General features: G+C 45.0%; 2 protein-coding genes across 8 annotated transcripts in view; one reads left to right on the top strand and one right to left on the bottom strand.

Moving 5' to 3' along the window:
* Positions 1 to 25462, bottom strand: LOC125634409 (myb/SANT-like DNA-binding domain-containing protein 2). 2 transcript variants are annotated; one of them, XM_075126566.1, is made up of 4 exons: positions 25339 to 25462; positions 8228 to 8384; positions 1010 to 1589; positions 1 to 421 (listed from the first exon to the last, which is right to left on the bottom strand). In XM_075126566.1, the coding sequence occupies exons 2-4, from the start codon at positions 8255 to 8257 to the stop codon at positions 270 to 272; spliced, it is 762 nt and encodes a 253-aa protein (XP_074982667.1). In that variant the 5' UTR covers positions 8258 to 8384; positions 25339 to 25462; the 3' UTR covers positions 1 to 269. The 2 variants fall into 2 exon arrangements, 1 of the variants encoding a protein (XP_074982667.1); XR_012667605.1 differs by lacking the exons at positions 1 to 421; positions 1010 to 1589 and adding an exon at positions 2788 to 7838.
* NT5E (5'-nucleotidase ecto) overlaps positions 24825 to 27539 on the top strand; it is a 53871-nt gene continuing 51156 nt past the window's right edge. For 3 of the 6 annotated variants that reach the window (XM_048845090.2, XM_075126564.1, XM_048845093.2), the window contains exon 1: positions 24826 to 25603. In XM_048845090.2, the coding sequence (XP_048701047.1) occupies positions 25247 to 25603 (357 nt within the window). In that variant the 5' untranslated portion in view covers positions 24826 to 25246. Of the gene's footprint in view, positions 25604 to 27539 lie in introns of all 6 variants that reach the window. The other 3 variants (XM_048845091.2, XM_075126565.1, XM_048845088.2) reach the window with 2 other exon arrangements.

Consider the following 27539-nt stretch of genomic DNA (forward strand, 5'->3'; position numbering starts at 1 on the left):
GGGTGTGGAGGCTATGGAACTTGGGGAGGAGGGCGGTTGGTTACAGAGGGGCTGCAGTGGCAGTCTGTGCTCCAGCTGCCTTTGCTGCAGCTCAACCATACACTGGAGCATACTGGTTTGGTCCTCCAGCAGCCTCAGCATTGAATCCTGCCTCCTCTCATCAAGCTGCCGCCACATTTGAGCTTCAGCCTTCTCTTCAGCCCGCCACTTACTCTCTTCAGCCTGCCACCTCTCCTCCTGGTCATTTTGTGCTTTCCTGCACTCTGAAATTATTTGCCTCCACGCATTCGTCTGTGCTCTGTCAGTGTGGGAGGACAGCATGAGCTCGGAGAACATTTCATCGCGAGTGCGTTTTTTTTCTTTCTAAGCTTCACTAGCCTCTGGGAAGGAGAAGATCCTGTGATCATTGAAACACATGCAGCTGGTGGAGAAAAAAAAAGGGACAGCGGTATTTAAAAAGACACATTTTATAAAACAGTGGCTACACTCTTTCAGGGTAATCCTTGCTGTTAACATTACATACATAGCACATGTGCTTTCGTTACAAGGTCGCATTTTGCCTCCCCCCACCGCGTGGCTACCCCCTCAACCTTCCCCCCTCCCTGTGGCTAACAGCAGGGAACATTTCTGTTTAGCCACAGGCAAACAGCCCAGCAGGAATGGGCTCCTCTGAGTGTCCCCTGAAGAAAAGCACTCTATTTCAACCAGGTGACCATGAATTATATCTCGCTCTCCTGAGGATAACACAGAGAGATAAAGAACGGATGTTGTTTGAATGCCAGCAAACATACACTGCAATGCTTTGTTCTACAATGATTCCCGAGTACGTGTTACTGGCCTGGAGTGGTAAAGTGTCCTACCATGAAGGACGCAATAAGGCTGCCCTCCCCAGAAACCTTTTGCAAAGGCTTTAGGACTACATCTAGGAGAACCGCAAATGCCAGGGCAAAGTAATCCTTTCACATGCTTGCTTTTAAACCATGTATAGTATTTTAAAAGGTACACTCACCAGAGGTCCCTTCTCCGCCTGCTGGGTCCAGGAGGCAGCCTTGGGTGGGTTCGGGGGGTACTGGCTCCAGGTCCAGGGTGAGAAACAGTTCCTGGCTGTCGGGAAAACCGGTTTCTCCGCTTGTTTGCTGTGAGCTATCTTCTTCGTCCCCAAAACCTGCTTCCATATTGCCTCCATCTCCATTGAAGGAGTCAAACAACATGGCTGGGGTAGTGGTGGCTGAACCCCCTAAAATGGCATGCAGCTCATCATAGAAGCGGCATGTTTGGGGCTCTGACCCGGAGCGGCCGTTCGCCTCTCTGGTTTTCTGATAGGCTTGCCTCAGCTCCTTCAGTTTCACGCGGCACTGCTTCGGGTCCCTGTTATGGCCTCTGTCCTTCATGCCCTGGGAGATTTTGACAAAGGTTTTGGCATTTCGAAAACTGGAACGGAGTTCTGATAGCACGGATTCCTCTCCCCAAACAGCGATCAGATCCCGTACCTCCCGTTCGGTCCATGCTGGAGCTCTTTTGCGATTCTGGGACTCCATCATGGTCACCTCTGCTGATGAGCTCTGCATGGTCACCTGCAGCTTGCCACGCTGGCCAAACAGGAAATGAGATTCAAAAGTTTGCAGTTCTTTTCCTGTCTACCTGGCCAGTGCATCTGAGTTGAGAGTGCTGTCCAGAGTGGTCACAATGGAGCACTCTGGGATAGCTCCCGGAGGCCAATACCATTGAATTGTGTCCACAGTACCCCAAATTCGAGCCGGCAAGGTCGATTTAAGCGCTAATCCACTTGTCAGAGGTGGAGTAAGGAAATCGATTTTAAGAGCCCTTTAAGTCGAAATAAAGGGCTTCATTGTGTGGACGGGTGCAGGTTTACATCGATTTAACGCTGCTAAATTTGACCTAAAGTCCTAGTGTAGACCAGGGCTAACAAATTTATTTGAGCATAAGCTTTTATGACCTACAGCTCACTTCATCAGATGCATTCAGTGGAAAATACAGTGCTTCTGAATGAGATCTCCCCTGCCCATCCTGCGGCACTTATCCTGTGAGCACTGGCTGTTAAATATTAAATGTTTAGTGTTACATGTTAAGGTTAGGGTTAAGTAAATGTTTGTTTTAATCTGTGACATGATATGTGTATGTAGAGGCCGTGTATACTACATTGTATTAAGTATGGTGTTAGACTGTAACACTAAGACTAAAGCCTTTGTGTAGCCAGGATCTTTATATGCTTATTACATTGGAACTATTGTATTCTCTGTATGTGTTAGATATTTTATACAGTCTGTGTCTTTTATTTTGTTGCATCGCTTTAGTGTACAATTCTTAAATGTAATTCTATTGTATTTTTTGAATCCTATGTATTTTTTCCTCGTTTTATTAAACTCACTGTAATTTTTTTTATTTCTGTTAAATAAATAATTCTTTGATTTTCAAAGAATTTCTGCTTGCATGTGTCAATCCTTGAGTGGAAGGCTGTATCCGTGTCCTTTCAAGGGTTAGCAAGACGAGCTTGCTCTGGGCATAGTTGCCGACTTCTGCTGGCGCCAGAGGGTGCTCCACCCACCTTTCCCTCGGCCCTGCCCTGACTCTGCTCCTGCTCCACCCTCATTCCAACCCCTTCCCCAAAGTCCCCGCCCCAACTCCGCCCCTTCCCTGCCCCTATTCCAACCCCTTCCCCAAAGCCCCACCCCAGCCCCACCTCTTCCCCGCCTCCTCCCCGAGCGCACTCTGTTCCCACTCCTCCCCCCCCCCGGGAGCTTGTTACACCGCGAAACAGCTGTTTTGCGGCAGCAAGTGCTGGGAGGTAGGCGGAGAAGCAGGCACACGGCGCGCTTAGGGGAAGAGGCGGAGGTGAGGTGGGGCAGGGAGGGGAGCTTGGCTGCTGGTGGATGCAGAGCACCCACCAATTTTTCCCCGTGCTTGCTCCAGTCGGCGCCTATGGCTCTGGGGAGCCCTCTGCGGGCTGGAGACAAGCCCCCTGGTAACACCCTGGCAATTTCTTTAGGGCAGGACACAATCTTGTTACCTTCTTGTTAAATTAGGAGTGCTATTGTAGGCTAATTTAATTGGCACCTAAAAATAAGGTAACCGTGTCACTTAAATTGCTTGAGTTATCCACAGCAAGAGACAAATATTTTGCATTTTTTAGATCAGAAAGCAGTTCTGGCAAAAAAATCCTTGTAAATAACCTCCAATCTTTGCACTGCAGTGGAATCAGACAGTGGAACTTGCTTCACACGGTTCATGTCATCTTTGTTTTTATCGCCAGCAAAAAGCTCCTCCACCATTTCCAACGTGCACTCCTTCACAAGCTCAGCATCCAGGAAAGGCTATTTCTTTTTAGCGAGTAACCACATTCTCTGCAGAACAGCAGCTATTGCTTTTTCCTATATAGTAGCTGATGTGAGAATGACATTTGAAATGTGATATGAATGTTTCAGATTTTCAGTTTTGTCACATCTTGCAACACTGCCAGAAGGATAGGCTACACTGAAGTTTCTGTGCTTTGATTCAAAGTGGTGCCTCATGTTGATAACTTTACAACATGATAACAGTGGTATGGCATATTAAACACAAAGGTTTTGCATTTAAATGAGATGGCATAATGAGGTATCCAATTTGGGTTAAAAGCTCAGTTTTCGCTGTCAACTTTGCGACATTTACTCCCAATTGCATTCATTTTTTGCATCATTTCCATCACTTCATTTCCATCACTAAGGAAAAAATGAGATCCAGGGCTGGCCTTACGGAAAATTGCACCCTGGAAGAACTTGTATTTTGCTGCCCTTTCTTTGAGTTCAGCTCCAGGAGGCACGGTTTGGGGCTGACAGCCGCCAGTCTAATTTAATAATAAACATTTTTAAGGTCCGTTGGTTAGCCACACAGGAAGCTTTGGCTGGCCACATTTGGTCTGTGGGCCACCTATTGAATATAACTTCTCTAAGAGCTCCCCCTTTTATACATTTTTACTGACCTTAAGTGACTGCTGAGGAATTTCTTTCTTTACACCAGTTGGAACCAACCTTGGTAACTGGAGCCTCCTCTTCAAGGACTTTTTCTCCATCTTATCCATTACTTTCCAAATCCAGTTTTTCCAATTATGCCACATTATTTCAAGGCCTTCCCACAACTGCTAACAGGACCACACAAACTGCAAAGCATATATTTTCTTTAGCTAAGATAATATAACTTTTTGTATACTTATCTAATCTTACACTGTGTAAGTGACAGCCTATTTCACTTGGGACACAGACTAACATATATGCATATAGCCAGCAAATGGAACGCACAAAAGCCCAGCTTTGTTGGATCCATGGTCATGAGCACCTGTCACTCAATTCATGTATTCAATGCATATTTTCCATTTCATGTACTCTCTGTGCAACAAAAGGAATCAGGAATCATTAGTAAATGTCTATATACCATGCTTTCATTTGCTATTATCAAACTTCTGATTAATAGCTGACTGCTTTAGTGAAACTGTTTTGCCATTAATCCATGGCCCTTGTGCTAGTATACAGGAGGAGCCCCTTACCCCTTGAACATCCTGCATAAGGGCCACTTACAGTTGTAGTTCCTAGACTTGGGAGAGCACAGAAATTGCTCAAGCCATACACCCCAGAGGTGTGGGGGCAGGAAGGAACAGACTTGTCTCACTAAAAAAAAGCAGGCTTGCAAATGCCCCTGTGCTCTGAGCTATTCAGGGAGGTATTTTGCCTCCTTCACATACAATCCTTTGGTAAAATCACCTGGGGCAATACAGTTTCACGGAGGCTTCCACAGTGGGCCCCTGGCTTCATAACCTCATCCAGTTGAAACACTTTAAAGAGAAAACCCAGTATCTATTTCCATGACCTCCTGTAGAAACAGGGCATGAAAAGGACCACAGTATGAACGCATCCTCTGCTCTAGGGTATCTTAGAGGTAGCCACAGCCATTTCCCCTATACATAGCAAAATTCTCACCGTTCTACAGTGACAAAAACATGCTGTCCAGCATCTCTGCCAGTGCTGCACTGACAGTAAATTATAATAATGATGATAATGATAATATAATAGCCACCTAAACAGCTTACAGATCAGCACAGAACCTAACGTCAAATCCGACAATATTTGACTGAATGACCCGCAGCATAAAAAGCTGTAGCACTTCCCTTGGTAGACACAGCAAAAATAACTGGTTACGAAACATTGCAAAATTCTCCTTGTTCTCTTGCCATCTCCTTAACTGGTTCCACTTATAAGTTAAATGAAGATTAATTAACTTTCTCTGGAGGTTTCCCCTGGCACCTTTTAAAATCCTAATCTACACAAAGGAAGATTTGACTGATGTTTGCAGGCATATAAGGCTGCGAACAACAGCAGTAAGAACTGAAGAGAGACTTACAGTTCATTTGATTCAAGTATGAGCACTCAAACATCAGCCTGTAAGAGGAGCTATTGCCCCATCTTATGGAGAAGAAGAAGAAAACACTTCAGATTTCAGAATCTCCTGCCACCTGACTGACTGCCTGGTGTTATCTATTTCAGGTATTTCTAGGTGTCCCAACACCAGACCATAGTATGCAGGCATCACCCTGGACTAAAAGACTTCACTTCCAGCCAAATGAGTATAGCAATTGCATGGCAGGTCATGGTCAACAGCTTATTTATTACTTGATAGCACACAAAGTTTTTGCTTCACAGCAGATAAAGAAAGAATGCCACAAGTACTCCACACTCACCACTGTTCCTCAGACGTTCTTGTCAACTGCTGGAAATGGCCCACCTTGATTATTGCTACAAAAGGTTCCCCTTCCCCCCGCTCACCTGCTGGTAATAGCTCACCTTAAGTGATCACTCTCGTTACAGTGTGTATGGTAACACCCATTTTCATGTTCTCTATGTATATAAATCTCCCCACTGTATTTTCCACTGAATGCATCCGATGAAGTGAGCTGTAGCTCACGAAAGCTTATGCTCAAATAAATTTGTTAGTCTCTAAGGTGCCACAAGTACTCCTTTTCTTTTTGCGAATACAGACTAACATGGCTGCTACTCTGAAAAGAAAGAGATGGTTCCTGCCCATTGTAATAACTTACAGTATAAACTCCTACAGCTAATATTTATTTTTAGGATACAAAACTGAGAAGATTGTATGTTTACTGATGGGAGGTAGGAGAGAATGGACTGAGGATTTCAGTTTGCACTGGGCAGTTTCTCAATAATTAACAAGTTACATAGGTAAAGACAGCATATCTTAATAAAATAATAAATTATCATTTATATAGGGCCCAATCTACCAGCCTTACTCATAGTGAGTAATATCTTTGGTACTTGTTCTGTGAGTATCAACTGCTCTTGGAGAAGGCACTACTCATTGTGAGTAAGGCTGATAGAACTGGGCTATATGTCTTCTTAAAGTATTTTAGCTGCTTTATAGTATGTACAAATTAAGACCTAAATTTTCACAAGGGCAAAGCTGCATCCACCGTCCGTCACATACCCAGTGGACAGAATATGAGGGTGTGGTGTATGCTCCTGAATTCTCAAAAGGAAGAAAGGGAAACCAAAACCTTTGAAGAAGTGGAGTTGTTCCCCCTGGGAAAAATGGCCACATACCGTATTTGTTCTTCGTACATAGAGATGGGGCCAAAATAAATCCACAGATCCAATCAATCCCACCTTTTAGAGAAGTTCAGATGCAGAGCCAAATTTAATGGCTGGCCCTTATCACTACAACATAATAAACCAACGCCTTGTAACTGAATACCCCAGAACTCTGGGTCTGTTCTAGTTTGATCTGAATCCAAATATGAACTTTATAGCTTAGCTCCAACTCTGCTTGGCAAAGGATTCATTTTAATCTTATCCAGGTTCTGCACTCTTACTAAACCCTGATGGCTCCCACAGAATTATTATGATGTGTGTAACAAGAATGATCTGCATTGTGGTATGATGAGGCTTTGCACCGAATTTGCATTATATATTACCAGTGGAGCTGGGCAGGAAAGGCTTTTCCCATCCCATAAGAATTTGAGGTTTTGAAAAAATTTCAGATCCCAAATCAGAATGAAAAGTCAAAATCTCACATTTTTTTCACACACCAATAATCTGAATTTTTTTGTACTAAGTCAGTTAAAACGTTTCATTGTGATCATTTCAAATCATTGTGTTTCCATTTCAACCCTTAAATATATTTTACTTTTTTAGTGTAAATTAAAATTTCTGAACAAAAAGTCATTTCAAACCAAAAATGCATTTTTCCATTTCAAAACTGTCAAAACAGGATGTTTTGAAAATTTCAAAACTCTTTACACACTCCTTTCCCCGAAATCTGGACACTTGTTGAAACTGACCCTTTCCTGCAAATAGTTTTGGTTTTGACAAGTCAGCATTTTCCTACAGAAAACCATGTAATCGGAAAATTCCCAGCCAGCTTTAATTGGCACCATGCACACCAATGATCCCTTCTGAGGTCAACACAACCTTGGGATAATTGAATGTACCAACTGGCAATACCTGCTGTATTGTCTCAGTACGTTGTGCAATACCCCAGCAATCAGAAAAGGAGCTTATCATCTGCTTCACAAATGGCCCCCTTAAAACATGCTGCTGAGCTGAGGGGAGATCTTCCTGACGTTCTAAGAGGCAGGGCCGGCTCCAGGCACCAGCTTTCCAAGCAGGTGCTTGGGGCGGCATTCAGAATGGGGTGGCCGTCCGTGTCCCGCAGCGGCAATTTGGCGGCAGCTCCGCCGTTCTTCCTGGTGTGGCAGCAATTTGGTGGCAGCTCTGCCACTGTTGCGGCGGCAGCAATTCAGCGGCGACTGCTTGGGGCGGCAAAATTGGTAGAGCCTGCTAAGAGGGGACATTATGGCATGCAGGTTAGGCATTACACTAACAGCTGGGAAACAGCAGTTGGTTTTACATGAGCGGAAGGATAATGCAAAGGAACAGGGTCAGTAGTGTATGGCCTGTTTGGAATCAGGATATATTCGGTGGAAAACAAAGGAAAGAAAGTAAATTGAAAATATTTTTTTTTTGGCCCACAATGAACTCTATAGCTTTCCAAAATGACCAGGACATACGTAGAATAAAATATTTATTACTACACGTCAGCAGAATAGCTAAAAGTATGCCACGCACACTTTTAGTGAACTCTGGGAATTACCACCCAAACCACAAATAAAGTTCCTCTGTGGGTGTGTGGTTTAATTTACGTTTCCAAGTCTGACTGGGCTTGCTACCTGTAAGAAGGGCTTGGTGATTTTTGTCATCTTGTCTCAAGGGTTCAGAAGGGTGAAATGGCCCCTTTTCTCCTAGTTCTTTGTTAGGGTCCTCTATTACTTTCTTGCCAGTGAGCTGGAGTACAATAGGCAGAAGCAGGAAGCCAGTGGGTCAGGTCTGGAAAATACAAAATCACCAAAGAAACATGGATGAAACTAGGACACAGCAAAGTAAATCAAGATCAGTCCTTAGCCTCTGTGAAAAATTAACTTTAGCCTGTCAATAATTAATTCTTGATATAGTATAGAAATACTAGTAGGAGAAAACCATAAAAAAAAAATATAGATCCTGTTGCTTTATGGACAGACCTTGTCTCAGCCTAACCCCAGGCAGGTGAGACTGACATGCAAACCAGGATCACTAGATCATCTTAACCCTTTATGCTGACTATGGTGCATGCAATATCAAAAGGGCTTTTGAAATGCTAGTTTCTGACAAAGGAAATTGGGAAAAAATTCTAGTTAGTTGAAGGGCATGGGGTAAAGGGATTGTGCTACAAGATATTAACCATAATATAGTTTCTCTTACCCTCCAGTGGTAAGGTACCCGATAAACATTTAATTGAAATGCTGATGTAACTACAACCAGCATGTTTTATAGAGTAATGAATTCTGTCACAACCTGAACATCAAAAATGGCCACAGGCTATAAAGGACTAGTGTCTGAAGGAGGAGGAGGGATGGAAGACAGACACTAGAAGCTGCTTCTCTGAGATGTTGGCTGGCCAACGGGATCAAAGAGGGAAAGATGACAACCAAATAGAAGGAAGAGATTGTCTTCCTGACATCCACCCACGCCAAGGGGCAGAGAAGAAGTAAGATACTGTTTCTTTTGTAATGCATCCAAGATACGCCTATCTGGCCTAACTCTTTCCAAGCAGGATTAGGTAAGTTATCCAGCCATTTCCCTTTGGCTAAATCTGATTTTCTGTCTACATTCATAGTATATTTTATTTTGATTAGACAATTTGAATTTTAAATTGTTTGGGAATTTCATTCAGACTATTTTGGAACATGCTCTATTTGGAATGTTTGGTCAAAGTGGAATGGACTAAGGAGCCTCTCCCACAAGGGATGTCACTTGCAGGGCTGAGGTCTGACAAACACAGAAGAAATACTTGTGTGATCATAGCTGCCTCGAAATGCTTCCCCTTCTTTCATATTTTTCCTTTACCTATATTTTCTTATGGGTTAGGAGAAAGACCATCTAAAGACATTTGGGGCCCCAGTACCCCATGTTTGCTGGGATCCAATCCTCTCCCATTTCGCTTTATTTATACAAATGTTACAGATGTTCTGGTGGGACCCCTGAATTTGTGGCACTGGTACAATTGTCCCCCCTTTTGTTCCCCTCTTGTCAGACTATTAAGGTACCGGAGAAACTGAGGCAAAATGAGATATGTCAGTCAGCTTTCACAATAGAATATAAAACCTGCAGAGTATATATGAATCCTAAATTAGAACTGAAAGTCAGAAAGCTTTAATTTGTGCTAAAAATGTTATTTATACTGAAAATTATTTAAGACAAATGAATTACAGAAAAATAATACAGCAGAGGGTAGATTTTCATAATTAAACTAAAAACTGAAAATGAAGCTGAAAGTTCCATTCACTTCCAGCAGAGTGAAGCATTACACTATAAACATAGCAAGTAGTTCTGCACAGTTATCATTATACAGTAGATGTTATTTCTAAATGAAGCTTACAAAATATACCATTTCATCAAATACAAGGCATTTTACTCCCCGGGGTTTCTTTGGGGTTTTCTTTCTTTTCTTTTTTTTCCTTTTCTTTTCTTTTCGTATGCAGATACTATTTTGCATTCAAATATATATCTCACTGAAAATGTTTTGGAGAATATTTTTTCCTCAAAACTGCTTTAATTAAAAAATTTTATAGCTAATTTGTAAATATTAAACTACAAATATGTGCCTATTTATAAGAGATAGCAGGCAACTGAGGACACAAGCTGCAGGTTTGTGGCCAAGGCCCTAATTCCAAAAACACTTATGCACATAAAAATGTTATATACATGAGCCGTGCCAATGTGTGCATCAGTGTTTATAGAATTTATATATATATTTTATACCCTGACACCCACACGTAGGGTTTCATATCAAAGTTAGATACTATAAAGATGTGCTTAGAGATGACAGAGCACCAAAATCATATAATTTTGGAAGGCAACATGCTGTATCCAAACAAGGCCCCAATCCTACAACTTGTTTTGCATGGTGGATACCTACACACACACACACACACACACACACACACCAATAGAGTCCCACTAACTTCCATGCAGCTATATTCAGGAGCAGGGCTACAGGCATGCACACCTCATTGCAGTATTGGGGCCATAGTAGCTACTGTTTTATAACTTTTATATTATAGGCGGGGATGGTAGCACTGCCTATTAAGATTGCCTGACACTTTCCTTTATAAAACCCTGTTTTCAGGTGCTTATAACTTTACCAGACTTTAACCGTTGAAGCTGAAAATTTTCATGCCAGGTGTCTGTCTCAGGCTGTTTTATTTATTTGAACATTTCTGATCAAACAGTTCAGCCATTTCTGAGAATGAGGCTAGGGGAAAATACGTTGTTTTGCCCCAATAAAAAAACTCTTGCAATCTTTTCTCTGAGACAAGGGATTTGAAATTTGGCATGGTGCTGTCCTGTGTGTCAACATTGTCCTGTTTGTTCCTGTGGAAAATCCACCCAAAGGTATAAACCTTTGAAAAATCTCAGTGTGCACATGCTCAGTACAGACTTCTTGGAGTTTAACAGCTAAATCTCCAAAGATTCCGTCTTCCCCGCAGGTCCTAGTGCTTATCAGACTGCAAAGCACCATCCCCATAGAGCAAATATGCAAGCTCCTTCTAGCACAGGGCTACAGAGTGGAAGTCACATAATTGCTGCTCCAAGTAGGGTGGGGCTGGGCACTGGAACTGAAAGCAAGGAGCCTACCTCCCCCCTGCAAAAAATCCCACAACTTTCTGGCACCCAGGTAGTGCCGAAGAAGCCATTTGATTCAAATGCAGAGGGGACAAAAGCTGGACCAAGGGAGGGAAAGGAGTAGATTAAAACAAGTCTGGAGAGACTAGGCCTTGAGGCAGGAGAGAAACTGGGACTGGCTGGGCAAGGAGAATGAAACTGGGCACTGGAGTGGAGGGAAGGGGAAAGGGGACTGGTTGAGTAGGGAGGTTGAGACTGGAAGGGTCTAGACTGGGACTGGGAGCTGGTGAGGGAAATTTGGGGGGTGGGCACAGGAAGCCAGTCAGCTCAGGTGGGAACATTTAAATTGGACAAGTAGCTGGAGGGAAGGGAATGTCTGGGACTGGCTGGACAAGGAGATTGGGACTAGAAACCAAAGTAAGAGGAACAAGCGCAGTGGGGAAGTGGAAACATCTGATGAGCTGGGATACAAGGGGAGAAGTGGGACTGGCTGTGCAAGGAGATTGTGAATGGACGTAGGGAGGAGGAGATTGGGACTTAGGCAGCAATCTTGGAGGGGAAGACTAGGATTGGCTGGGTAAGGAGACTGGAATTGGATGAAGAATCAGAGGTGATGAAGAGACAGGGCCAGGATGGAGCAGAAGGGGTCAAGCTTGTGGGGAATAGGCAGAAGTGTCAAGGGAACACTCTCCTCCAGAGTCTGGAATGGAATCTAAGATTCCTCAGTCTCACTCTGCCTGTGCTGTCAGCAAATCTGAGAAACCCACTAGCAAAGTATACGTCTTGTCCCCATCTAGTCCTGGTCCATATAGAGGATGACAATCTATCAGTTACTCCATTCGCTCAAGTGGCTGAGTCTGTGGGGTGGATATAGAGGTTCCAATCTGCTGCTGAACCATGGGGCTGTCAATATCATGCCTCATGATGGAATTTCTATTTTTTCAGTTTGCTCTTTTAAATACCTAGCAAATTACAACCTCTCTCCCCGCCAAAAAACTATGTTAAAAGAACATTACTAAGGTTGCAAAGTCAAGCACTCAAAAATTACAAAATGCCAGAATTAAGGTTGCCTGTGAAACCTTAATTTGGCCCCCTTGTGCATATTCATTATGATACAGCTTTTAATTACATGAACACATACTATTTTTCCTTGCCTTATTCAGTGCACAGAATGGACAGCGCTCGATTAACAAGCAGCTATCCAATATTTTGCCTTGGGAGAAGGGGTGGAGTGGGGGCAGGGCCTGGGGCTGAGTGGAGGGCTAGGTGGTCCCTGAAAAATTTTCAAACAAAATGGGGGTCTTTGGATTACTAAAGTTTGAGAACCTCTGTCATAGTCTATGGTTTAAACTGGTAGGACCATCTAAAACATGTGATGGCTGTGTTACGATCCCTCCAAGATGAGTGCACTAAGCACTGGGCTATAAGCTATACCAGGGATGCCCTAACTGTTGTGTTTGTGCAGGGTAGGTGTGCTTTGAGCATGCCTACTGGATCAGGCCCCACATCTAAATTTTGCATTTAGATGTCTAAAGTGGCAGTTAGGCATCTAAACCCCTTTGTAAAACCCATCTGTAAAATGGAGAGAGTATTACCCTGTAACAGGCAGCTTGGAGGGCCAGGCAGCCTAGTGGTTAGAGTGCATGGCTTTCAGCTCCCTGTTTGATTGAGGAGCCTCACAGTCTTTAAGGCCAGGGGGGTTAGGGGGACTTGGACCCTCCCTCTCCACCAGGTCCCAGCCTAGGGCCCTGGGTATATCAACACCTGAAGTGGGGGGCCTCCCAGCAGGGAGTCAAAATCCACTGCCCTGAGCTACTTCTACCTGTCTGTCCAGTTTGGGGCATAGCCAATTTGCTAGGTGGCTTGTTCCCATAGGGTCCTCTCTTGTGTCATGGGTGGTGCCTTGCCGCAGTCTCAGGCTCCTTTGGGCGGGGCAGCTGCAAGCTGGTGAAGTTACCTCAGGTGCTGGAGACTCCTAGGTCTCCTTCACAGTCTCCCTTGGCTGGGGAGACAGTGCTTACTCCCAGGTGGCTGCCTTGGCAGGCTATTGCTCTTTTCACTCAGGCAGGAGGCAACTAGCTCCTGCCTCTTTGCCAGTCAGCCCTGAACTGGGCCAGGATCCCTCCTTTTCTCCCCCCTCCAGGCCTGGCATTGGCTGCAGATATAATGGGGTAGAGCTACTTGGACCCAAAGGCTCTCTTTAACTCCTGCTGTGCTGGCTGGCAGTTTCTCTTCTTCATCACATATCCCCCCATCATGACCCCATTTAGGGGTCTGACTCTCACCACCATCTACTGTCCTTCATCCTGCAAAAAGAAGTCAGCATTCAGGTGGGCTCTTCCAGCCCAGTGTTGAAGGCAGAAGGAAAAGGGCTGGAGTGAGCGGTACTCTCTCAGAATTCGGGGGTTAGTATCCTTCATGGCATGGTCAGTGACTAATGTGAAGTGAGTGTCCAGAAGGTAGTAGCAGAGCAAGTCCATTGCCCACGTTACTGCCAGCGCCTCCTTTTCAATCACAAAGTAGGCCTTCTTCCTTGGGAACAGCTTTCAACTAATGTACAAGATGGGGTGTTAGTCACCTCACACTACCTGGGACAAAATGGCTCTTAGCCCCATGTCCGATGCTTCGGTCAGTAGCAGGAACTCCTTGGTGAAGTCAGGGCTGTACAAAATGAGTTCTCTGCAGAGTTGGGCCTTCAGGACTCTAAAAGCCTCCTCACAAGCTTTGGTCCACTGGATTTTCTTGGGCTCCCATTCTTGAGAAGATCAGTGAAAGGTGTTGTGATGGTTGAGAAACCCAGAATAAATTGGTGGTAGTACCCAGCCAGTCCTAAAAACCAGCATATCTGTTTCCTTGAGGAAGGTGTGAGGCACGACTGGAGGGCCTGGACCTTATTGGCCCAGGGTCACACTGTGCCCTTTCCTAAAGTGTACCCAAGTTAAGGTCAGGGGCGCCCCCTTTGGCGGCAACAGGGAATTGGTGCTTGCACTGGGTTGATCTATCAGGCATCCTGGCTTGCAGCTAAGGCCCGGTAGCTCAGGCCTTCTGGGTGGGAGCCAAGCAGACAAACAGTGGCTCAGGGCTCCTGCCTGAGATCTAAGCAAGTAGACAGTCAATGGCTCAGGCCTTCTGGCCTAAGGGTTAGTGCTCATAAAGCAGGGCCAAAGATAGGGGGGCCCACCCTGCTCCACTGGTTCCCAGCCCAGGGTCCTAGAAGCAATGGCGGATCTCATTGCATGGTCGGCGGGGAAGCATGGGTTCACTGCCTTGCCTCCCAGCCACACAGCCGAGTCAACGCCTTGTTTCCCTGGGCTACTTCCTTCCAGTCTCTGGTGGGACTGCTCCATGGCTGCTGGGGACTGGTTCCCCATCTCTGCACAGAGTGGCCTATTCTCCACTTCTGCCCTGGGTCTCTCCGTCTTATGGAGCAGCAGGTGGTCTTCTCACCAGGCTGGCTCCGAGAACTGTCACCCACCTCAGCCAGTCGATGGCTCTGCTGGCAGTTCGGCTCCTAGGAAGGATGTCTGGCTCCTTCCCTGACTTGCCTCCAACTGAGCTGCAGGGCCTCGCTCATATACTTGCTGCCCTGCCTCTCCCCTTCCTCTGAGGGTGTAGAGGTGGGGTGGGGTTAGCTGAGCCCAACAAGGTGAGTTAACCAAGTGGATTATTGCCACTTATATCTAGGAGTGAAGCTGCACATCCAGAATGAGGCCACTCTGCCTCATTACATGGAGGTCCGTTGTTTCATCCTTGCCCAGGTGACATTTAGCGGGATTTGCTAGGTGGGCCGGTAAGGAGACAGGAAGAAAGTCCCAAGTGGGAGAGAGGGGACTAGGGCTGGGTGAGCCCAGTTACATGGAGGCATCAAGGGACGGAGACCTCTGTTCCCCTCAGGTCCTGGGGAGAGGGACAAAAAGTGCTGTTGGTGCTGTAAATAGATTGTTGCACGGGGAGGTGTTGTGGAAATGGGAGAGAGAATTTAAAATAAAAGGGTACAGTGAGGGAACAACCACTGGAGTCCATGCTGTTTCTGCAGGGAGATGGTGGGAGAGGAGACGCACCCCATGATAATTAAGTTGTTCCACTGTTTATAAAACACTTAAAAATTCATTGGAGCAGGGATTGGACCCTTGATCTCCCAGCAGAGTGCCCTACCACTGGGCTATCGAGTCCTGTTCACATTCTTTCTGACCCAATGAATATTTCATACAACATGGAATGCAAAAAAGTTATCATTTTCTATTAAATTCTAGAGGCTTTTTCCACAAAAAGAGAGTAATGCAGTAATTCCAGGCAGAATGAGCCTCAGTCCAGAAGAGAGGAGGAGGTTCTGGAAGGAAAAAGACAATGACTAACAGCAGAGCCTTGCCATTTAGGTAAATCTCTCTAGCCATGATCAAGAATCTATGGCATTCATATTCAGTAGGACATCAAATGTCACATGCTTTGACATCTTTCCAAAAACAATCAGAAGATGCACGACCAGTAGTAGGAGTAGTAGGAGCAACCAACATTGTGGAATTGACCAGAGACACTGACAAGGAAAAAACAGCTAGTGTGGCACACCACAATGACAGATTCTGAAAATAGGACTGAAAGGGACAGGATAAGCAGACTAGAAAGAAACTAAAAGAGGCAGAACAGAGAGAAGTGGAGATAGATTTAAGGAGAAGAAAGAGACAATAGAAGCACCATTAAGACTGACATCTGAAAAATATCAGCATTTAATTTTCAGCATGTGCACTTAAAATGTTTGTCATGAATGAACTAATGAAATTTAATTTTTACCTAACTGTAAGAACAAAGCAAAAAAATAATATGGCTTGGTATGTAATTCAGATTTATTTAAGGTGACTTGATGTTCTTTATTGTTTTGTACAGGTCTTGTATTTCCTTATTTCAATATAAACATGTTGCCAAAAATAGCACGAGGGCAGGCCATTATAAAGAAAGCTTGAGTTAGGGCAAAAATGACAACAAACTGCACATGCTTGCTTGTTTGACGTGGTTTATTTCTCTGGTAAACAACTAATTATACCTTTAGTAATGTCTTCATTTATCTACTTTAATCTTTTTTTTAATTGCCTTAGTGCTGTGACCATTGTGCACGTCATACATAGTATGTGCTCACTTTAAAGATGTCCTTAAAATTAATTTACTATGACCATCCAAGGAAATTATTTTCTACTAGAAGCTGAAAGCACATGCTGTTGCCCAAGTGTAATTTGTAAAGTTGTGTGTGTGTGGTTAAAAAACGTCATGGGGGAGGAGAGAATAACAGATTGTGAATCCCAGTGATGATTCCACCTGGTCATATTCTTAACAAAAAAAGCTGTCAACCATGCTTGTAGATGCTTCTATCATTTCACACTGATTCAACAGACATTCTAGGCTTCAGAGTGACACACAGACTGGTATCAGTCCTGGAACCTTATTATATAGTTGATTCTTAATTATTTACTATTAAGAAAATAATAGTCTTTTAATCAAGCATTTTGAAGAACTTGCCTCCTCCTTTATTGAGATCATCTGCCCTCAACCAGTTAAATCAATTGGCAAGTCCAAGTTCCTTCTGGACTCCCCAATGCCACTGAATGCTCCAATAGCTATTGTGGCAAAACACACAGACTCACAAACAATTGGCCAGAAGTTTGTGCCCCATACTATCAAACACAGATCATGGCCCCAGTCATTCATGACCTCTGGATTGGATTATTGCCACTTATATCTAGGAGTGAAGCTGCACATCCTCAAGAAAGCTTCAACTGGTACAAAATGCAGCAGCCCATCTACTTAGCAGCACAAGACACTGTGTACACATCATCTCTGTGCTCCACTCACTGCACTGGCACCCCAAGTAATACAGAGACCAGTTCAGGGCCCGTCCAGCCAGATATTAAAAACACTCTCTGAGGCTATCCCTAATTACTTGAAAGATCACTGCTATGATTATGCCCTTCCATGATAACCCACTGGAATGATGAAACTGTCAGCCAATATGAGGAGGCTTCTGATCACAGGAGCTGGACCAAATCCACAGAACTTGCTGTCAGAAGATCTGTCATAATCTCACCATGTTCAGAAGTACATGAAAAATGCTACTCCGTGACATTCCTTCAGTCTATTCTTCACACGCAACAATCTATGAACTAATCAAGCTATTTTTCTTACAGGCTGAGAAGACAGAAAGAGTGAAACTATTACACTGAGTTCTATTTTCAAATACTTGAGAAAAATACTATAGTGACTGGGATTGCACAAGTACATAGATTAGCTAATAAGTTATTTCTAAAAGGTAAGAAAACAATGGAAATGCTAATATCCTGGGACTGACACGGCTTTAACAACACTGCATACAAGAGTTTATTTTGTATACTGTGTTGTTAAATCCATGTCAGTCCCAGGATATTAGCATTTCCATGGTGAGACCAGGCATTCAGAATGGTCAGTATTAGCATGCATAAACTGATTTAGAAGCTTTTTTTTAGTACTATAAAACTCTTTTGCTCTTTCACATATTAAAGTAAACAATTCATATATTATGTAAACACAATACGTTGACAAGAAGACATTACTTTGAATATAGCAAACCAGGGATTAATAGGTCCATTAGAACTGGCTGGAAATTTTTCATCAAAACATTTTTTTGGTAAAATGTGCTATTTTTGTCAAAAAAAACATTTTGAAAAGTATAAATTTTGGCAAAAATTCCCAAGGAAAAAATTTCATTTTGGGAAATTTTAGAAGATTGTTTCAGAATTTCAAAATTTGTTTTTAGTTTTCATTTGTTTTTATTTTTATAACATTTTTACTTTATTTAATGGTGTAGTAGTGAAGAATAATATGCACTATTACTGATATTTCATAATATAAATTGTTGAAATATTCTATTGTTTCTTTTATTTTATTTTTAAAAACATTAGTGTTCAGTTATACTTCAGGTTAAGATTTTGTCATGGTTATCTTTAGTGAACGTCAAAGACAGATCACGGGAAATAAACAAAAATTTATGGAAGCCCTTGACTTGTCCCTGACTTTTACTAAAAATAATTGTGACAAAATGGGGCTGATGGGAGGAGGACTGAAGCCCTAGAGGATGGAGGGATGAAAGCCCAAGCACCGTTACGGAAGCAGGGGCAGCACCTGCCACCTATAGCGGCTTAGAGCATAGGGTCCCTCTGCCACCTGCAGTGGCTCAAAGCTCTGGGGCCAGAGGCTGAGAACTGCAGTTGCCCCCTGCAGCCCACCAAAGCTGGGAGCTCCAGAGTCCCTGCTGGCTGACAGCTCCAGCACATCACCGTGGGGCTGAAGCAGAAAATGCTATGGAGGACTCTGAAAGTCACTGAATCTGTGACTTCCGTGACATAAGCTTATCCTTAGTTATACTGAACCCAATTATACTTTTGGTCTTCACATCATCCATGGAAACGAGTTCCACAGGTTGACTGTACACTGTGTGAAGAAGTACTGCCTTTTGTTTGTTTTAAACCTGCTCTCTACTAATTTCATTGGGTGACCCGTTGTTCTTGTGTTATGTGAAGGGGTAAACAACACTTCCTTATTCACTTTCTCCTTACCATCCATGATTTTATAGCCCCCTATCATATCCCTCCTTAGCTGTCTTTTTTCTACGCTGAACAGTCGCAGTCTTTTTTAATCTCTCCTCATATGGAAGCTGGTCCATACCTACTCATTTTTGTTGTCCTTCTCTGTATCTTTTCCAATTCCAAAGTATCTTTTTTGAGATGGGGCAACCAGAATGGCACACAGTATTTAAGGTGTGAGTGTACCATTTACTCCTGGGGGAATTCTGTGCTACTGCATGTGCACATAATTAATAAGCCATGCATATTTTTAATTTTTTGCGCAGAAAAAAGCTTCTGCTGCAATGTTGCTGCATTTCCACCTTTTGCCCACCAGAGGGAACTGTGGCAATAGAACTCAGCAGCAGCTCCCCTCCAGTGAGGGAAGAGAAAGAGCCTGCCTTCTTTGTAGCGCCTGTCAGGCAAGGTCAGGAGACAGGGACTATGGGGAGACAGTGCGGTGCTGGCGGGGTCAGACAGGGGCTCATAAGGGCTAATGGGGGAGGACAGACTGGGGCAGCGGCTTAATGGGAGTGGAGGCACAGGGCCACGGGGGGAGGAAGGTGCAGGGCCACATGGTTATGGGGGTGGGGGTGCAGAACTACATAGGAACTGGGGAGTTGCTGAGGGGGGTACAGAGACATGGAGACAGGGAGCAGGGACAGGGACACAGGGACAGAGGGTGGCTGAGTGGTGGCACAGAGACACATAGGGACAGGGGGAGGGGGTACAGAGCCACATAGGAACAGGGAAGTGGCTGGGTGGAGGAACAGAGACACATGGGGATGGGAGAGGGGTGCAGGAACACATGGGGATGGGGGGGGAGTGGGTGTCTGAGTGCGGGTGGAGGAACACATGGACAGGGGGTGCAAGGACACATGGGGGTGCAGGAACACATGGGAACAGGGGTAAATGTGCCTCACTGAATGGGAAAGGCTAGAGGTCAACCAGGGTCTGCATGGGGGAAGCTCCCTAACAATCCTTCCCCCCCCCATAAAACCCATTCCATACTTTTCCCACCCATACCCAATAGCCCTCCAAGTTCACAGCCAGGTTCCTTTCCAGCAATTTACTTCCCTCTCCCTCAGCTCCTCCGTTATCCCTGACTCCCCCAAGCCTTTGCACTGCTTCTGAGGGGTGCAGGAAATATGGTTCTGTACTGTAGTTTAAATGGGATATTACTAAGAGTTCTGTTTTAATATGCCTGGTAAGGAATCTATTCATCAAAAAACATTTCCTGAATTTTTTTGGTTGTCTGTATTGTTACAGAGATACTTGCTGACAGGTATTTTGAAATAAATGGCCAAAAATAATTGAAACTGGTGTGATTAGACTGTGTTATTCTGACAAATAAAATATGAAGAATTTTTAAATATTGTGTGCAGAATTTTTAATTTTTTGCCACAGAATTCCCCCAGGAGTAACCATTGGTTTATGCAATGGTATTATGATACTTTTTGTCTCTTTTTCCTATACCTTTCCTAATGGTCAACCAGGCCAACCCCAGGGTTCAGCTAGGAGCTTTGCCTGCCCCTGTCTCCCAGGGGCCCCGGTGGTTCCTACTGAGCACCAGCCACTGGCCAGCAACCTGCGCACCGGGCGAAGCGCTGCGGCGCCGCGAGCTTTAGAGGGTCAAGTTCAAAACACATGGGGCCTATTTCCCTGCAGCTACCCCCCTCCCCTCCCTGCGCCCTTCCCTGGCACCAGCCCCCTGCATCCTCCCTCTCCGGCCGCCCCCTGGCCCGGCAGCCCCCTGATCATGCACCACTTATGCACACACACCTCCGCTCCCGTAGCCCCAAGTTGCCCTGGAGCCGCCCACCCTTGCCTGAGCCCGTGGCCCCCCGCGAGGCGCCTGCCCCTTACCATAGCGTCGTAGCCCAGGAAGTTCATGAAGCGGGCCGCTTCCCGCCCCTTGAAGTAGCTGAACCACACGGTGCCCTGCTGCTTCACATTGAACTGATGTTTTCAGAGAACTATCGATGATGACTTAAAGATCTCTTTCTGGAGTGGTAACAACTAATTTAGACCTCATTATTTTTGCATGTATAGTTGGGATTATTTTTTCTGTTTAACTAACTTCCTCATTTGTGTGTAGTTCCCCTTTTTGATGTTAAACCCACGACAGTAACATTTCTTTGGCACTTCCGCCCACAAGGACATTACGTTTAATTACATTATGGTTTCTATTAAGGAGCAGTTCAGCTATATTCACCTCTTGCCTTTCCCCTTGAGTTCCAGGACAAGCTGCTCTACAAAGCAGTCATCTATCCTTTCCTCAAATGATATGTGCCAAGTCAATAGGAGGATAGGTAAAATGCTCCACTATATTGTTTTCTGCCTTTGTAGCCTCTCTAATCTCTCTGAGCATTTCACAGTCACCATCACCATCCTGGTAAGGTGGTCGGTAGTAAATTTCCTACTTCTATACTCTGAATGTGCAAGCAAGGAATTTCTATCCAGAGAGATTCTCTGGTACAGTTTGATTCATTTAATATTTTTACTTTATTTGAGAGGGAGTGCTGGTAGGTATGCTTGCCAAATTGAGCAACCAGGAAAAGGCATTTCAAATATATGTGGGGAATTTTAAGGGGTGTGTGGCTTCTGATCTCTGTGAGCTCTCGGCAGTGGAGTTCACAATTGTGATCAGAGTGGTCACTGTCTCAGGGAATGGGGCATTGTGGAACAGCTGCTAGTGGACTGTTAGGATCAACAAAGGTTGCAAAGTGTCTTCACTAGCACTACATTGACCTTGGTGGGTCAACCATGGCTCTGCACCATATGGGGAGGTAGTTTTACAGCATCACCGTAACTAGGGTGACCAGATGACAAGAACAAAATATCGGGACACCTGTGGGGGCAGCCACAGGCTCACCCCCCCACCAGGGCTGGCTCTAGGTTTTTTGCCGCCCCAAGAAAAAAAGAAAAAAAGCCAGAGTGCCGCTGAAGCAAAAAAAAAAAAAAAAAAGCCAGAGTGTCACCGAAGCAATATATTGGGACAAATGGCGTCCCGACTGTATATCAGTCAGGATGCGGGACAAACAACTAAATATCGGGACAGTCCTGATTTTATCGGGACGTCTGGTCACCCTAACCATAACAGGGTGTTTACATTGGTCAGAGACAATTTTCAGTGTAGACAGAAGCACAAACAGGTTGATTAAAGGTGACGTACATCAACCTAACTTTGTAGTGAAGACCAGGTCTGAGGAAAGAGACACCCGAACAGCTGAGAAGTAGATGAAATTAGATAGCTTTTCATGCTGTTCTGGTAGTCACAGATCACTTCACTTTATAGCAGGATTCTTTGATGCCTGTAGAAATCCCCATCATCTAAATTCCAACTTGGATAGATACTACCGTCAATGTTCAAAAACTACACACAGGACATAACAGTGCAGAAGAATAAGAAATTTCATTTACTTTTCAGTAAGCTGGGGGGTGGGGGGTGGGAGGGGAGGAGACATAGACCAAACTGAGTTCAAATTCCATCTCAGCAACTTCAGATTCCAAGGAGACAAGGGCCTGACATCATCCCAACAAGAAAAAGACAGCAATTTAAACAGCCTTACCCAACCTTGGGATAAAGTATCATTTTTTCCAGTTACAAATTTTTGTTTTCAAGAGTGATGTGGAGACAAAGCAAGGAAACTGTCAAGGTTCCTCCCCCACTCTGAACTCTAGGGTACAGATGTGGGGACCTGCATGAAAACCTCCTAAGCTTACTTTTACCAGCTTAGGTTAAAACTTCCCCAAGGTACAAATTAATTTTATCCTTTGTCCTTGGAATATCCACTGCCACCACCAAACTCTAACTGAGTTTACTGGGAATCATAGTTTGGACATGTCTTACCCCCCAAAATCCTCCCAACCCTTGCACCCTACTTCCTGGGAAAGGTTTGGTAAAAATCCTCACCAATTTGCATAGGTGACCACAGACCCAAACCCTTAGATCTGAGAACAATGAAAAAGCATTCAGTTTTCTTACAAGAAGACTTTTAATAGAAATAGAAGTAAAGGAATCACCCCTGTAAAATCAGGATGGTAGATACCTTACAGGGTAATTAGATTCAAAACATAGAGAATCCCTCTAGGCAAAACCTTAAGTTACAAAAAAGAAACACAGACAGAAATAGTCATTCTATTCAGCACAATGCTTTTCTCAGCCATTTAAAGAAATCATAATCTAACACATACCTAGCTAGATTACTTACTAAAGTTCTAAGACTCCATTTCTGGTCTATCCCCAGCAAAAGCAGCATATAGACAGACACAGACCCTTTCTTTCTCTCCCTCCTCCCAGCTTTTGAAAGTATCTTGTCTCCTCGTTGGTCATTTTGGTCAGGTGCCAGCGAGGTTACCTTTAGCTTCTTAACCCTTTACAGGTGAGAGGATTTTTCCTCTGGCCAGGAGGGATTTTAAAAGGGGTTTACCCTTCCCTTTATATTTATGAAAGAAACGACTTGCAAAATCAGATTGTGTGAAGAAATGCTTTGACATACAATAGTTACAGTACTTACACAAAAACTACCAAATAGTCTTTCTTTGATCTCTGGTAATTTGGATGTGTGATAAGTATAAAACATGTGGAGCTACATCCACCAACTACAAGGAAGCTTTATTATAATTTTCATCCCAGCTGTCACTTGCAACTTAAATCTATCCTCTAAAGTTGTTTATCATTTCAAACCCTCTGTTGTTTTCTACCTCACTATATATACTCAAGCCTCAGCTATAAATTTAGCATCCCACCACAGAACAGAAAGTGTTATTTTTAAATCAGTATGTGAAATCTAGTTAAACTACAATAAGATCACTAAAGCTATCATTAAATAGACCATTGTACTGTTGACACTATTTAAGGTTGAAATGGCACCTTCATTTTAAGCAATTATGAAGTGTATAGACTTGCCCTACCCGACAAAATTAAGTCAACTTAAGGGGCCGTAGAGTCGGAGCAGTAATTAAAGCAATGTTTCATGTCCACACTATGCTCCCTCTGTCAGCAGTGCTCATCCTCACCAGGAGTGCTTCCACTGACTTACCTGTGTTGGACATTGTGGGGCACTGACAGTTGGAGCCCCCTGCCAGCCGCCAGCTACCAAACCCCCTGCCCCAAGCTGTCAGCCCTGCGGGGCTCACAACTGGAGCCCACCCCAGCCCCAAGTTGTGCTCCTGCAGCTGCTGAAGTGAGGGCAGGGGTGGGGAGAGATATAGGATGTCCCAAGAGTGCCCTCTCCGAGGTAGTAAAGTTACACACAATGTTCCTTCCCCTGCCTCCTGCCTCCCTCGAAACGGGGCGAGTCCGGGCTGCTGAGAGATTGTGTGTAAATCATGCTGACAGCCCGAGTTGACAGCCAGAGTATTATGGGGTCATTGGGGAAAAATACCTTAAAAACAGGTCTTGCGTGCTCTGCCTGCACATTAAAGACACACTGAGGCTTCTTGTGAGAACGGGACAGTTCTTGGCAGAGTTTTCCTCTCAGGGGATTGCTGAGGACCAGTCCATCCCCACCTGAGCTGTGGCTGTATTTTCATGAGGGATTTAGGCAAATTGATGCAGCCCCAGGGAGAACTCTTGCCCACGTGCTTACAAGTTAAACATGTTGACAAAAACAACGCGGACTCCTTGTGGCACCGTAGAGGCTAACAAATTTATTTGGGCCTAAGCTTTCATGGGCTAGAACCCACTTCATCTGATGTATGGGGTGGAAAACACAGTAGCAGGTATAAATACACAGCACATGAAAGGATGGGATTTGCCTTACCAAGTGCGTCCCATCCTTTCATGTGCTGGGTATTTATACTTGCCACTCTAGAGTTCTAGCCCAGGAAAGCTTATGCCCAAATAAATGTGGTAGTCTCTAAGATGCCACAAGGACTCCTCATTGTTTTTCCTGATCCAGACTAACAGGGCTACCCCTCTGAAACCTGTCACCCTGTTGAGGAAGTGGGCGGGGATTGCAGGTGTTCTAGGAGGAGCAGCCAACCACTACAGTTCTTGCAAATAGCCAGTGATCTCCAACCCAAACACTCTGCTGGCCAAGCCGCCCCGCTGCCTGAATCACGTCCTGTTGACGGGACTACATAGTACATTGCCCAGCCCGGCCTCCGGCGGTTGCAGGGCACGGCGCGATTTCCACACAATTCCTCAGCAGCCCGGACTCGCCCCGTTTCGAGGGAGGCAGGAGGCAGGGGAAGGAACATTGTGTGTAACTTTACTACCTCGGAGAGGGCACTCTGGGGACATCCTGTATCTCTCCCCACCCCTGCCCTCACTTCCGCAGCTGCAGGAGCACAGAGGATTATTTTAACCGCCCACACTCAACCCCTGTGGGGAGGGTGGTGGAGCCGTCAACCCCAGCACCTGCCATGGATCTTCCTCGCAGCTACCACCCCGAGGGGGCCCCGTTTTGAGCCGCAGCAGCCGCGCGCGGGGCAGGCATGGGGAGGCTGCGCGGGGCGCTCGGCCCCTGGCTGGGGCTGGCCGCCCTGCTGTGCCTGGCGCACGCCGCCCGGGCCGCCTTCCAGCTCACCATCCTCCACACCAACGACGTCCACGCGCGGGTGGAGCAGACCAGCCGCGACTCCGGCAAGTGCCAGACCCGCTCCGGCGGCGGGCCCCCGGATTGCTACGGCGGGGTGGCGCGGAGGTACACGAAGATCCGGGAGATCCGAGCCACCCACCCCAACGTGCTGCTCCTGGACGCCGGCGACCAGTACCAGGGCACCGTGTGGTTCAGCTACTTCAAGGGGCGGGAAGCGGCCCGCTTCATGAACTTCCTGGGCTACGACGCTATGGTAAGGGGCAGGCGCCTCGCGGGGGGCCACGGGCTCAGGCAAGGGCGGGCGGCTCCAGGGCAACTTGGGGCTACGGGAGCGGAGGTGTGTGCGCATAAGTGGTGCATGATCGGGGGGCTGCCGGGCCGGGGGGCGGCCGGAGAGGGAGGATGCAGGGGGCTGGTGCCGGGGAAGGGCGCAGGGAGGGGAGGGGGGTAGCTGCAGGGAAATAGGCCCCATGTGTTTTGAACTTGACCCTCTAAAGCTCGCGGCGCCGCAGCGCTTCGCCCGGTGCGCAGGTTGCTGGCCAGTGGCTGGTGCTCAGTAGGAACCACCGGGGCCCCTGGGAGACAGGGGCAGGCAGAGCTCCTAGCTGAACCCTGGGGTTGGCCTGGTGAAGCAGTAAAGTGTGTTGTGATCCTGTGGCAAAAGGCGAGGCAATATTTGCCTTGATCTGAAAGCCTGGTCACTCTAATGTTGGCGAGACAAGGTAGGGGAGGTACCACAGTAGAACCTCAGAGTTAGGAACACCTGCGGAAGGGAGGTTGTTCCTAACTCTGAAATGTTCCTAACTCTGAACAAAACACTATGGTTCTTCTTTCAAAAGTTTACAGGTGACCCTTGACTTAATATAGCTTTGAAACTTTACTATGCAGAAGAAAAATGCTGCTTTTAAGCATCTTAATTTAAATGAAACAAGCATAGAAACAGTTTCCTTATCTGGTCAAATCTTTTTTTAAACTTTCCCTTTATTTTTTAGTAGTTTACATTTAACACGATAGTGTGCTGTATTTGCATTTTAATTTTGTATTAATTAAATAAAACTATCTTAAATGTGCTGGATACATGAGAAAAAATGTTTTTAAAAACATGTTTTGCATTTAAAACTAACTGATATATTAAATAAAGGAAGTATTAGCTATAGGTAGTGATTTGTTTCTGGTTACCGTGTCTTTCAAGATTGTAGAACTTGTAACTCTCATTCTCAGGTCTGGTCTACACTGGTGGGGGTGGGTCGATCTAAGTTACACAACTTCAGCTAAGTGAATAACGTAGCTGAAGTCGATGTACTTAGATCTACTCACTGCGGTGTCTTTACTGTGGTGAGTTGACTGCTGATGCTCCCCCGTCGACTCTGCCTTTGCCTCTTGCTCTGGTGGAGTACCTGAGTTGATGGGAGAGCACTTGGCGGTCAATTTATTGCATCTAGACTAGACGCAATAAATCGACGCCCGCTGGATAGATCGCTGCCCATCAATCCAGCGGGTAACGTAGATAAGCCCTCATCACACCTCATTTTTATTCATAGATTGGAAGAGGAAAACAAGCTTTCCTGCATTTTGAACTCCTAATCCATTTTGTAACTTTGCATGAACTAGTCATTGAACTGAATCAACTGCAATGAAGAAAATATATTCTCTGCAACTGCCAAAGAGGCTACTGCAGTCAAATGCTGGTTTAGCACTGCAACACATTCTGGTTCCAGGTGCTTAGCCTGTGACTTCCAGCAGTTCAGTGGTTTGACTTTCTCTACAACTTCAAACAGTTGTACTGTTTGTACTGCTTAATATTATTTTGTGTTTAATTTAAATGATTGTAATAGGGTATAGTAAGTTTAGGCCTTAATGTAAGAAATTGCCTTGTCACAACAACTTACAATATCCTGATATTATAAGGCCTGGATGATCAAAGATCTATATTGAACAATGTGCAAGAAAAGAGTGGACTTTTGGGACAATATATGTGAAGTATCTGAGGAGAGGTTAATGCAAATTTCCCATCTCTGGTTTTGCAAAAACCCAGCCTCTGGAAGCTGCGCCCTGAGCAGAGGCCTTTGTCTGGTGATCACCTGGTAAGATCAAAGGCCCAAGCTGTATCAAGGGAAGGCTGACCTATTCATGTTTGTTCTGTTTCTGAATCTGACATAACTATGAACTTGTAACCATGCAGAAAAACC

This window comes from Caretta caretta, chromosome 3 (genome assembly GCF_965140235.1).
Source record: "Caretta caretta isolate rCarCar2 chromosome 3, rCarCar1.hap1, whole genome shotgun sequence".
Classification (NCBI taxonomy): domain Eukaryota; kingdom Metazoa; phylum Chordata; order Testudines; family Cheloniidae; genus Caretta; species Caretta caretta.

Bases quoted from the DNA above. Each gene is read 5' to 3' on its own strand.
- LOC125634409 (XM_075126566.1), bottom strand. From the start codon at position 8,257: ATGACAAAAATCACCAAGCCCTTCTTACAG. The intron at 1,590-8,227 runs GTAGCAAGCCCA...CTGTTTGGCCAG, and splicing joins TCACCAAGCCCTTCTTACAG to CGTGGCAAGCTGCAGGTGAC. The intron at 422-1,009 runs GTGAGTGTACCT...TTTCTCCACCAG, and splicing joins AGGCGGAGAAGGGACCTCTG to CTGCATGTGTTTCAATGATC.